Genomic DNA, 12,346 nt, shown 5'->3' with positions numbered 1-12,346 from the left:
TCGAAATGCGGCCACCGTGGCCAGAATTTGATCTCACGCCCTTGCGCTTATTATAGGGCAATGCCATAGCCACTACACCACCACGGCGGAATAGGCTCATAGTTTTAAAAGCCAATATAGATTGCAGTAAGCAATAGCTTACTTCTTGAAGTAGCAATCATGGTATCACGTTCGCACAGGCAAACATGAACGGATCTCACTCGTTGAGATCTGTGTGAGAAGGGAAGAGCGCTTCTGCTGCTCCTCCCTTCAACAGGTCTCAAACCTAGAGATTACACAACTTATAGCCCTAGACGCGCGCGAAGACACCGCACATGCAGCCACTAGCCATCTTGACTCGCCCATTGTTTGCGCCCACCGAAGATTACCTTCAAGATAGAACACGGGCGTTGCACGGCTGGGCTAGAGGAAGAGATGCGCGCTCACTTATCCCCCCCCCCCCCCCCCCCCCCACACACACACACAAGCGCGCGTGCTTGATTATGGTAGCATGCGCTCACCTCCTGGCGCCTTTTGCGCGCCTACAATAAAGTTTATTCACTCACTCACTCACTCACTTTATCAGGTGACCTCCAGTATTGGGCACGCATAAAGCCACCATCCTTCACCGATCGCCTTTGCACGCGTTCCCTCGCGCCCACAGCACACGGCGGGCGACAAGGTATTATTGGACTCGACTTTATACGGAACGTTAGGGCGACGGTGGAAATTCGTCTGGAGTGGTCATAAAAATGCTATCGCAATAAAAAGGAACGAGTGAAACGAGTCCGGTTAACACGCCGACCGACGTGCTGTGCAGTGAAGGCTAAACGTAGAGAAGCTGAGCACGACCTTGTGATTGTTCAGTTTAGTTCTTTTTTTCTCGCCTAAGACAAAGTTTACTCTTTTAAGACTTTCTAAATAAATTGGCAACCAAACATAGTATACATCCATCAATCGGTTATATCTTTACTTGGACCGCTACATTGCGATAATTTGGCCACAATATGAGTCAAAACGCTATATTTTCCAACTTTGTCAATATTTTAACAGAACGTTTCAGTTCTGTATGTTCTCAAAGTGTCTTTGTGCTCTACTATACACACCTATAAAGCCCCATATTAAGAATATATTTCTCAAGAAATATTACACTGTGTTTCTTTATAGAAGAATGTTAATAATGCTGAAATTTATGATAAATTCCCTTAGCTAAAGTGCTGCAGATTGAAACAAAAAGCAATAAACAATAGTAATGAAAGATCGCTGTTCTCGTATTACAGAAAGCAAGTTTCGCACTAATAAACCAAAGCAATAATTTTCTTATAAATTATTGTGCACGAAATAGTTTCACTTCTGTGCTCAAATTTCGAAGCGCCCTCATCGTATCAGAATTTTTTTGATGAAAAATTCGCTTTAATCAGTAATTCCCACATTGAGGTATTACATCCAATGTTTTCTTTTTTTCTGGAGTATCGGAGATTGTAGAAAAAGCACTTGGTACTGGTAACACTCCCAGGGTTCAAGTAGGAAACAAAAACACCCAAGAAAGTGGATGGGAAAACGGCGGCGCGTCGCACACGTAATGCGAAGACGTGAGATCGTTCCCCACCTGCGGCAAGTTGTCTTTTCATCCACTTTCATTTCCATTAATTTATCATTTCTTTAATTCATTTAGGAAGTACAAGTAATTTCCCCTATGTTGTCCTTGGTGTCAATGTTTGTTGGCTTCTCATGATATGCTTAATAAGACTAGGGCCCCTCGGTTAACCCCCTTTCTCCTCGTTTTTATATATATATATATATATATATATATATATATATATATATATATATATATATATATATATATATCAGGCACGGACCCGCCCCCCCCCCCCCGTAGTTAAGCGGCATACCCCCCCCCCCCCCATCCGACTAAGGCACCACTCCTCCCACACATTCCAAAAGCGTCGACAAATCAATCTACCCGGCGGTCAACATCTTGCTGCCTTTTACAGCGAAAGCAGTGTATAACTTCCGTAGGATTTTTCGGCCTCCGTTGACAGAAAAAATCATCATGTGGGCCGATCCTGGTGATAGTGCAAAAAGGGCCCAAGATCAATGGCACATACCCCTGTGGACTCGGGAAACTATAACGCGCGCTTCGGAATTTTCGGGATCGGCCTACGTATGGGGAGTTCTTAATGCCTGCTTCACCTCTACCGCGGGTGGGCCCGGTATTGCAATATCTTCGGGATCGGCCTACGTATGGGGCGTTCTTAATGCCTTTCACCTCCGCCGCGGGTGGACCCGGTATTGCAAAAATTGGAGGACGCTTAAGCTTCGCGATAGTGGAACGCGATAGAGTTATCGCACCCCGTTCGCACCGCCCACTCAAAACGATCTACGCGAGCCGAACGTCGTGATCGGCACGGACAGCCGGGCCGCGACGCGCCATGAAGGCGGACGCGATCATGGGGCTGACGCCTCGATGGGATCGTCCTCTATCTCGCTTGGGAGCACCACGCAGACGCATGACTCCTCCCCAGCAGCACGGCACACATCCCAGGGGACGCTTTCCAACCAGACGCTCTACGGTGCAGCGATCACGTCAGAGGCATCCCGCATCGGACGCTGTACCTAGGAATCGCGCTGTGCGCGGAAAGAGGAGCCGCGTCGCCTAAACACGACGGTTCGAGTGACGCACGCTGGAAGTTGGAAGGCGAGAGAGCGAGAAAACTTATTAAACGCAAGGGTATTGGGGCATCCTCGCACCGGTCCCCGCACGGCCCCAATGCGCTCAAACGAGCCGGAGGGGAGAAGTAGAGTCATTTTTTCCAGTGACTCTAGGGAGAAGCGGGCGAGTGGCGCGCCACGCGTCGGGGCAGAGCCGTACATTACGAGGAGGGGGTCTTCTGTGTTTGCCGCGAGATGGCTCTGCGTGTGCGCAGCGCGCAGAAGAAATGTGGCGGAAACGTACCTCGCTACTCGTGTAACTGCGACTTCTGTAATTTACATGCTCATAAGTACCGATATACACCGCAGTATAACTTTCTACGGCACGTTTCTAAGGCAACACTGCATTCACTAGAGGTACTTTTGTCCCGCTTTGAACCATCGAACTCGTGACTGAGTGGTAGCGTCTACGTCTCACACTCCGGAGACCCTTATGAATTGCCTTCCGGGATTTTTCGCTCACGGCCAACGCCGCTGACGCCGACACTGACGACACCGGCTTTTCTGCGACACGAGCTCCTTAACGCTGTCGCGTTAACATCTTCGGGATCGGCTTACGTATGGGGAGTTCTTAATGCCTGCATCACCTCCGCCCCGGGTGGGCCCGGTATTGCAATATCTTCGGGATCGGCCCACGTATGGGGAGTTCTTAACGCCTACTTCACCTCCGCCGGGAATCGGCCAGGTGTTGCACTATCTTCAGGCCGACCCGCAGCGGAGGTCAAACACTTTGCTTTTTGCTTGAGAGCTTTCACTATCGTCAGCTTTCGCTGCAATTCCATCTTCACAGAGTGTAATGGTTGTCAATTTTTTCATTCCTTTTGGATGGCGGTAGTTATCGACTTCTCTTGGGGTGTGGAGGCCAGTTTTCTCATCGATTCCGTGCCCTCGCGATTGACTCAAGATGAATTAATTTGTCACCATCTAATGCAGTAGGCAGGTCGTAGTTTATAGTTTTCATTATCATAATTTATTTTATTTATAACGCCCAACACAATTTTTATGTCACCATGTATTCAATAATCCCGCGCACCTCTGTTGCTTCGTTAGTTCAACCCTTGTTTAGACTGATCCAGGTGCCAGGAAAGGGATTCGGTTCATAGTCGGCTCTGTATGCTCGTGGAACAAGTTGTGGCCGGATAAAACGCCAGTTGCCTTTAACTTTTCCTTTTGCTACCTTATTTCCTCCAGTGACAGCTCGCCGCGACGCTGGCAGATCCTCGGAACCCTATATCCGTGATGTGGGTTAGATGAGGTGGAAAATAAAATATTGCGTAACAGCGTCCATCATCAGACCCTGCAATAACCGCTCAACCCATAAGCAGTGACTGTCACCCGTTACCTCGTCTAGTTTTTCCCTTATTGTGCAGCACTTTTCGTGCAAAATCGGCAACTGGAAACAAGAGTCGCAAGGAGATGAGAAATTAAGCGATCTGCTAAGGGAGAAAGCCAAGGCAACAGCCAAGCAGGGAAGGAAGGAAGGAAAACTTTATGTGGTCCTGCAAGTAGTGATAATTAATCACTAATCGGGCCGCTCCCACGTGGGGACCGGAAGGCCAAGCCTCACGGCCACATCGTGAGCCTGCTGGACAGCCCAGAATTGTTCATCCAGGTCCGGGCTGCGAAGTGCAGCCTCCCACCTGGACGCATCCTTGATCGCCGAGTCTTCAATTCTTTCGCAAGACCAGAGCATGTGTTCGAGCGAGGCTAAAGCACCACAATCTTGGCAACAAGGCTCTGTATACGTCTCTGGATAAAACATGTTCAGTCTCCGTGGGCAAGGATAAGTACCAGTCTGTAGTAAGCGTAATGTAAGTGCCTGAGCCCTGTTTAGTTTAGGATGCGGCAAACTGTAAACCCTGCGATTAAGAAGGTAATACTTCGTGATTTCATTGTATGTGGAAGGGGAGTCTCTATTCTCGGGGAGTACCGCCACGCCGTTGCGTGGGGCAGAGCGGAGGGTAAGATCTCGCGCTGCCTCATGAGCGGACTCATTGAGATTCGGAGGGGCTCCCTCAATCATCCCAAGGTGAGCAGGGAACCAACATAAGTAATGTTGAGAGATCTCACATGTCTGCATAATTTTATAAGCAACCTTAGCCACCGAGCCCTTCTCAAAGGCCCTAACGGCCGACTTTGAATCGCTATATACAAAAGGCCTGCACCTGTCAACCAAGGCGAGCGCAATAGCCGCTTGCTCCGCGACCTCTGGCCTATCAGTCCGAACGGTAGCAGCGTTAACGAGACTGCCCTCATTGTCCACGACAACTATAGTAAACACCTTTCTCTCCTCGTTAAAAGCAGGGAGGAAAAGCGAAAATTGTTAGTGAAAATATATATGGATCAACATTTTTTTATTGAAAAGGAAGGAGAGAAAACGCCGCTGCAAGTGGAGAATAATTCCTTGTGGTTTGAATGACGCTTCTGCAGTTATCAGTCGAGCCGCGTGACATAACCACTTCTATGCTGTGCTAATGTGGGTCTTTTTCTAACCTTCCGCGGTTGGCGCAGTACGTCTAGAACCGCAGCTTCCTGCGCTATGCGCGGTTGTACGGGACTGGTGACCACGCGCCGTTACGCAACTTCCCAAATAACAACTCGAGTCGGTTTTGCTACTTGGTAGAGCAGTAAACGAGGGATCTAAAAGAACTGTGATTGTTCCGAAAATATACATTTCTCTATAATTCTTCCAGAGCTAATTAAAAAAAACGCTACTAGAAATCATTATTTTGCACTTTCGCTTGTTAACTTGTTCTTGGCAAGGTTTTTCCTGCGCATGTTTCATGCGCGAGTCCATTTGATGTGGTTCTTTGTTTGCCATGTGAAGAAGAGGTGTATCTCACAGGCGTACCTGTGAGACACATGTTATTTCTATTCTTTTTTGCGGCTTTAAGCGTCCTTATGCCAAATGGTAGGCATTATTCACATTTATATTAGTAAAGTATCCTCCCTTCATTTGCATAGAAAAATTACCTTAGGTTGCCTCCCCCCCCCCCCCGAAAAAAAATCCTGCGTACGTGCCTAATACATATATATATATATATATATATATATATATATATATATGTGTGTGTGTGTGTGTGTGTGTGTGTGTGTGCAATGTCAGACATACCTCTACATTACTTCATTCTGATCCTACTTTTAGTTTTCATTTGCTTTTGTTTTAGCCACATTGATAATTTCTTGTGACTTCCAGAATATTCTATTCAAACTCCCGAAATTGTATTTAATATGTATACACCCCTCTAACAGATTTCGAAGTATCACTCGAAAGGAATTTTTAGTTTTTTTACAGTAATTTTTTATACTAATGTTATTCGCGAATAGCGAAACTTTAACAGTTTCTACTCCCAAAATCTCCCCTCAAATTCTCATATTTACGCCTGCATCACAAATAATGTTCTTCGCATACCCCTGCAAAGTTTCGTAATGATTCTATAACACTCGCTCAACAGCTGTCCCAGAAAAAAAGGAAAGATAAGGAACATCAAGTCCAATTTGGTTTTCATCGGAAGTGCAAGGACATTTATATATGCGCAGTTAAGGAATTATGGAAAGATTCACGAGCGTGATCAGGAGTTCATTCTCACTGCGGTCATTCTTCCACACTGAACCATATATATAGGCTACATGTCGCGAAACAATACGAACCCGCAGGCTTATTTCAGCTTCATTTCTTTATTCATAACGGCGAAAAAGTTGCCCAGTCTGGGGATAGCGCTCTTCTTCGAACTCCGGAGACGCAGCAAGTAACTTAATTAATAGTTTAACTAACGTCGGTGACATGGAATGGTAGCATGGAGAAACGTTAACGATGCATGTCGGTTCACTGCAAGCAAAGAACATTCATTGAACTCTTGCCCAGCGCGCTCCGCCAGTATTTGGCAACCCAGTGCTGCTACGGCGGCTGCAGCAGGTCGCTGCCAGCTGCCATTCATGCCGCGCGCGAGCATTGACCCGCTGGATGACGAGCAGCGCCGTCAGCGCCACTGGCGTCGTTCAGCACTTGGATCCCTAGGACGGGTTGGAGCCCGACGCTCCCCACGGGCCCGACAGCGGAGGACTTGGGAACTACGGGAGAGTTGACGAGTGTTGAGAATGTCGTCGTTGTGCTGTACACAGTCGACGTCGTCTCGTAGGCTCAGCTGCTTTGCGATGCTGCTGAACATAAACGAATTGTGTGTTTGGTGTTTTTAGCCGGTCAACGTCTGCCACGCCTTGTCGAGGGTGCTGCTTCCAGCATGGATGCCTCGGCGTCCGACGTGTCCGGCCGTCTCTCAAAACGAACCTCCGTCGCTTCTAGCAGGGTGCCCGAAACCGATCTTGTGCCACTGAACTTCAGTCATACTTCGAGAGGTGCGCCCGATTCACTCCTGCAATCTCGTAGCGCATCCGATTGCTTCCCGCAGCACCGTGCGAACAATACGAGCGGTTGTGTGATCCCCCGTGCCGCGCAGCTCGTTGCCGTAACGATGTGCAAATGCAGTTTTTCGACAGAGAAAAAGATCAAGAGCCCAGATCTTTCCAGTGGGTATTTTATGGACTGAGAAGTCGCAGGCTGGCTCCAGATTCCGAGATGATGGCCGAGTTGTGCGCGAATTGGATAGTCAACTTGTTGATTGATGATGAGTGGGAGTTTAACTTTATGTGTTGATGGAATAAGATACTAGTCGGCGCATTCAAGGTGTTGATGTCCACTCTGTGTATTTTGTAGGCTATTGAGTGTGTAATAATCCACGGAAGTAGCGGTGTGCGTGACTGAACCGAAGCATTTATTCTTCCCGTCATACATGTGCTGTACTTCGACGATTCGACTCAGGCAAGACTTGAACACCGCTATTCTCCTCTTGCATGTCGTTACATCAACTAATTTATTCCCATTTCTAAGCTACACCCATGTTCTGAAGAAAGCCGCACTGGCATTAGCGCGCATCTTCTCATTGCCGTCGGATTGCGGGCGCGTTTGTATTTCTCCTCTATCGAAATACCACTGCTGCAGCGGGTTGTCGAACCTACAACGTCGGGCTTCCTAGCCAAATTAAAAAAAAAAAAAAAAACTGCGGTACGGCGGCAAGTGTTATTACTTGTAGCTAGCCTATCTATCGCCTTTGATTCTTTCTGGAAAAGATGTGCGAAATTACTCCATCCTTTTATTCTACCATAATTTAACTTAGAAGCATTTCTTGCCTAGGTGTTTTTCATAATTTCATCGATGGAGCATATGTCGTTGAAAGTGCAGTGTTGATCGAATCAGCGATAAATATTTCATGCAGCATGGACTATCTAAGGCTCTCATTCTTCCAAGTGGGTATTCTGCATTTGCAGGTGTGTACGAAAGCATTGTTCAAGCCCTGCACCACCCGCAAACGTGCCTTTTGCTATTTCTTTCCTGGGCTCTTGCCTCAGAGGCTGACTTCCTTGCATTCACATTTCTCTTATGTCTGGTCTCCTGTTCTGTAGTATCATAATGCGAAAGTGCTTTTGGCTAAGCATTTTAGTGTCTTTATGTTAGAACCTGCAAAAGAACTGGCATCACTGATGTCACATGGGTGACCCAGTGAGGAAGATTTAGTGTGATACGGTGTCGTAAAGGCTATTTTTCAGCTGTGTGTTCTAAACATCTAATCATTACACTGCAATTCCTTCTTCATATGTCACCTTGCACCTCATGTGTATGTTGACTGCATTCTAAGAATCATACCTCTATTCTTTTCAAACAGGAAACATTTTATGGCTGGGCCATGCACAACATAGTTAAGTCATCACTGGTAGATAATCCAATTGTTTTTCTGTTATGTACAACACTTTGGTTGCTCTAAAATCCTCTGGAAAGTCCATCATGCTTCAGGGTTCTGCATTTGCCTACGTTGGCTCATACACACACTTGTACACATAAATACCCTGGCTTGAAAAGTACATGGCAGGTATGGTTTATCCTTTATAGTCACACAAAATAGCTATAAATAATCTTATGTATAAGGGACTTTCCATTTTTACATGTGTAGATGTCAGGATGTTCATTTGCAGCATGATCGTGAAAGCAATATGAGCCATTGAAAAATGTTTGAGAAACCAAACCCATCTGCATGACTTGGCATCTGCTGATGAGTGCAGTCTTGCAAGCAAGAGCAATTGCAACATGGATAGACATGTCTGACAATGTTTGTACAGAGTGCTTGATGAGTCTATCTCAGTATTGGTAGTTTAGGACTTAAACCATCATTGCCAGTTTGTACAACTATACCGTTAATTTGTGAATGTGTTGTTGGCCACTGACCTACCAGATTATTCTTGCTGTTCTTATTCCATTTTCTGGTTCACTACGCTTGTGTTAAATTGCCAAAACAATCTGCTTCTCAAGTTTGTACTTTAAATCATGAGAGAGAACTGCAAAAGATCTTTTCTGTTACTTGCAGGCATTAAAAATGAATTGTTACTCCATGAGGCTGCAATCAAGAATGATGTTGCAACACTTAAGCACCTTATTGAATCGAAAGTGGATGCCAACGCAAGAACACATGTAAGTGCTTTCCAGCATACTGCAGGTTTCACATTGCTGCAGAACTTTGGAGATAGTCTGAAAACACCACTCAGAATGTTTTGTAAAATTCATAGTTCTACAACCCTTTGCTGACTCCTTAGATGGAGAGGGTACCACTGCATTGGGCTGCAGCTCATGGCCACCTTGACGCAATGGCAGTCCTCATCCAGGCAAAATGTGATGTGGAGGTGACAGACAAGGTAAATAAATGTTCTTGCACTAGATTTTTTATTTTTTGCAATTTGCAGACAACTGCAACCATTGGGACTCAACTCTTGATTATTAGTATTGTTCAGTTTGAATACGTATAAAATTGACAGAGGAAAAAAGAAGGGAAGAAGCCAGCTGTAACTGAGAAGAGAAGTGGTTCTTGAAGGGAAAAGGAAAGGTTGATGCTATTTTCTGTAGAGAAGGGCAAATGCATGCCTACTCTGCAGGAAAGAGGGGATAGAAACAGAAATTGAAGATAAGAGGGGAAGTGAAGAGGAAAATAGGAACGGAACAAGATGACATATTACAATGATTAATGTAAAACAATGACACGCAGCAGAGTACATCAGTAGAAACAGAAAAAGAAATCGCAGCAGGTCATACTAAATACAAAAGAATACTAAAAAGAGTCGGAGGTCTCGTCACACAAAGGAAAAGTATGCTACAAACGGGGAGCCAAATCAGTTTCTTCGGAGAAGCAAGATGGGGTGCAATGAACCTGATTGCAATGGACCTGGCTGCATTGAGACATGCATTGATTCAGAAAAAGGCATTCATAAAGAGAGAGAGAGAGAAACTTTATTTCTTAGAATCTGAGTCCTCGCTATTGGAGTCTAGCTGAGACCTTGGCATTGATGCTGAGGCCATTTGTCTGGACCCAGTGACCTGTTATGTGGGTGACCAGCATAGGCCGTAGTGTAGAGCATAGCTCTTGCAGTGGCATGGTCCAGCTTTCCCAGGTGTAGGGAAGGGAGAATGGGATTGGGATGTTTGAGCAAGTTAGAAGGTGTGGAGGAGGGAGAACTCTGGGTCGTCCTACACCATGTGCCAAGAGCCTGAAAGCAATTAATGAGTCATAATATGTCATAATGTATGGCCACAATTTGCTTCGAGGGCTGCTTATACTACTTCTTTTCTTGTTTTATCACTAAAGGAACAGCCATTTTATCCAGTAAATCCAGTTGTATCCAGTAAAGTGCAGTGTTGAATTTCTAGAAGTTTCCAGTCAAGCTGTATATATCAAGGCAGTCTGCTCTGCTTAGATAGCAAGTATTGTTATTGTGTTCGGACTGAAATTTCTATGAACACACGCAAACAAGCGCTAGTAAGTATCCATGAAGCATTTGTAAACGGAGTTTTATTGGTGGCCAGTTGCTAGCTGTAAGCTTAATTAATATATCTTAATGGTACAGCTTTTGAGCAGGGTTCAAGCATTGAACCAGACTACTTTGCCATCTTAGCGATGAAGTATGCAAGGGAGAGCTTAGAATGGTCGTTTGATATTCGGACAACTCTTGCCCAGCTCCTTATATTGCCGAAGTTGTTCCTAATAAATAGCTAATTGAAGTATTGTCTGTACTTGTATCATCAGTGGCTGCCTAAAATTTGTTTTCAGGCATAGCAGTATGAGTGCTACCGCTACATCCTTCTGTTCCCTAAATGTAGTCCCTTTAGACTGTGAATGCTCATTGCATTAATGAGCTACTGGAAAATGTCATTGCAGTATGGGATGCGGCCACTGCTGATGGCAGCGTGGTTTGGTCATTGTGGTGCTGTTCAGCTGCTCGTTGAAAGCGGGGCCAGCTGCCGAGCAGTTAACCGTGTAAGTAATTTGGTCGCCTGACTTTCTTCTTCATGGCTGAAAAACTGAGTTGTTGTTCAATAAGTGCAGTCTGACGGCACAATTTTTTCAGCACAACTGATGGTGTAAATACCTTTTCTGCATCACCTTTTTATATCGGCACATGGGCTGAGCGTTCCGATTCTTTAATTTAGTTTCACTGGAAAAGTTGGCATCTTGCTTTTGCTGTACTATAGTGTCTTCAGGAAAGTTAAATCGTGAAACATTTGTGTTTGAAAGTTTCGTAGGAGAAAATTTCAGGCTGCCGAACTATTGTGCCACCTTTGCCTGCTTCGTTTTCTTAAGCAAACCAATGCAGTTGTGCAAGAGTGCCCTTTTGGGATAAACTATGCTAATGTGCACTGCAGATACATATTAAAGTTTGGAAGCACAGCCTGTCAAAGTGTGTTCCTTGATACACATCACTGAATAATAGCATTACTTCCTTCATTATTTGTTTACTTTGAAGCTTTCTAAAGCATGAGATCACTATTATATTGCTTTTTTTTTTGACCAGCTTTCAAACTCTCGTGACAACTTCTGCTGTTATGCTGTCACAATGTAAACAGCAATAATACACATCTGTATTTAAAAACATTATGCGAATGCTTAATTATATCATTCTTTATTGCTTGGAAATTGTTGGACTGAAAGCGAGTCTGCAAATACAAGTGCTGTGTGCTAAGCATGACATCATGGTTATCGCTCTTTTGCTTTAACATGCAGCAAGGTCAAACTGTACTGCATTGTGCTGCACAGAATAATCATCATGAAGTCATTGCATTCATGCTGGACTCTACAGAGACCATCAAAGTCAGCGCCATTGACAAGGTCGGCTTTTCTTGACTTTGTAGAGTATTACTGGACTTTCCACATGGTGTGAACAGTGTAATAACTCGGTTATATCAAAATCATGTTACATTGACATGGCCTTTCTTGCGTATGCCTGCACTGTAATAGATGCCTGGCTGTCACTGCTTGATCATTAATAAGCAAATGGGTGTTAGAGTAAAGACATTTTTTGAACAGTACTGCTGAAATGTATGTTGGGTTTTGTAGCATCACAGAAATTTCCTGCTTAGTTAGTACTCAAGATTACAGGAAGGTAAATTGCAGGGCACAACTATATTGTTTGCCAGGCACAATCTGATTAGACAAGACTTTTTCACTGCAGAATCAGATGCAACATTCAAGAAACTTTCAGTACAGTGGGCATGTCTTCTGCGAAGCGATAATTTGATAATCTGGGGAAAAACAGTCACTGGCAAAAAGTAAAACAA

General features: G+C 44.9%; 1 protein-coding gene across 2 annotated transcripts in view; it reads left to right on the top strand.

The window, feature by feature from the left end:
• LOC126541611 (uncharacterized) overlaps positions 1–12,346 on the top strand; it is a 113,404-nt gene that overhangs the window by 61,437 nt on the left and 39,621 nt on the right. Inside the window, exons 1-5 of one of the 2 annotated variants that reach the window (XM_050188456.3) lie at positions 6,420–7,050; positions 9,111–9,214; positions 9,337–9,435; positions 10,950–11,048; positions 11,793–11,897. In XM_050188456.3, coding sequence (XP_050044413.1) covers positions 6,936–7,050; positions 9,111–9,214; positions 9,337–9,435; positions 10,950–11,048; positions 11,793–11,897 — 522 coding nt within the window. In that variant the 5' untranslated portion in view covers positions 6,420–6,935. Of the gene's footprint in view, positions 1–6,419; positions 7,051–9,110; positions 9,215–9,336; positions 9,436–10,949; positions 11,049–11,792; positions 11,898–12,346 lie in introns of those variants that run through there. The other variant, XM_055076782.2, reaches the window with a different exon arrangement.

This window comes from Dermacentor andersoni, chromosome 2, assembly GCF_023375885.2.
Source record: "Dermacentor andersoni chromosome 2, qqDerAnde1_hic_scaffold, whole genome shotgun sequence".
Classification (NCBI taxonomy): Eukaryota; Metazoa; Arthropoda; class Arachnida; order Ixodida; family Ixodidae; genus Dermacentor; species Dermacentor andersoni.
The sequence above is the reverse complement of the archived record's forward strand: the minus strand, read 5'-3'. Positions and strand labels throughout refer to the sequence as shown.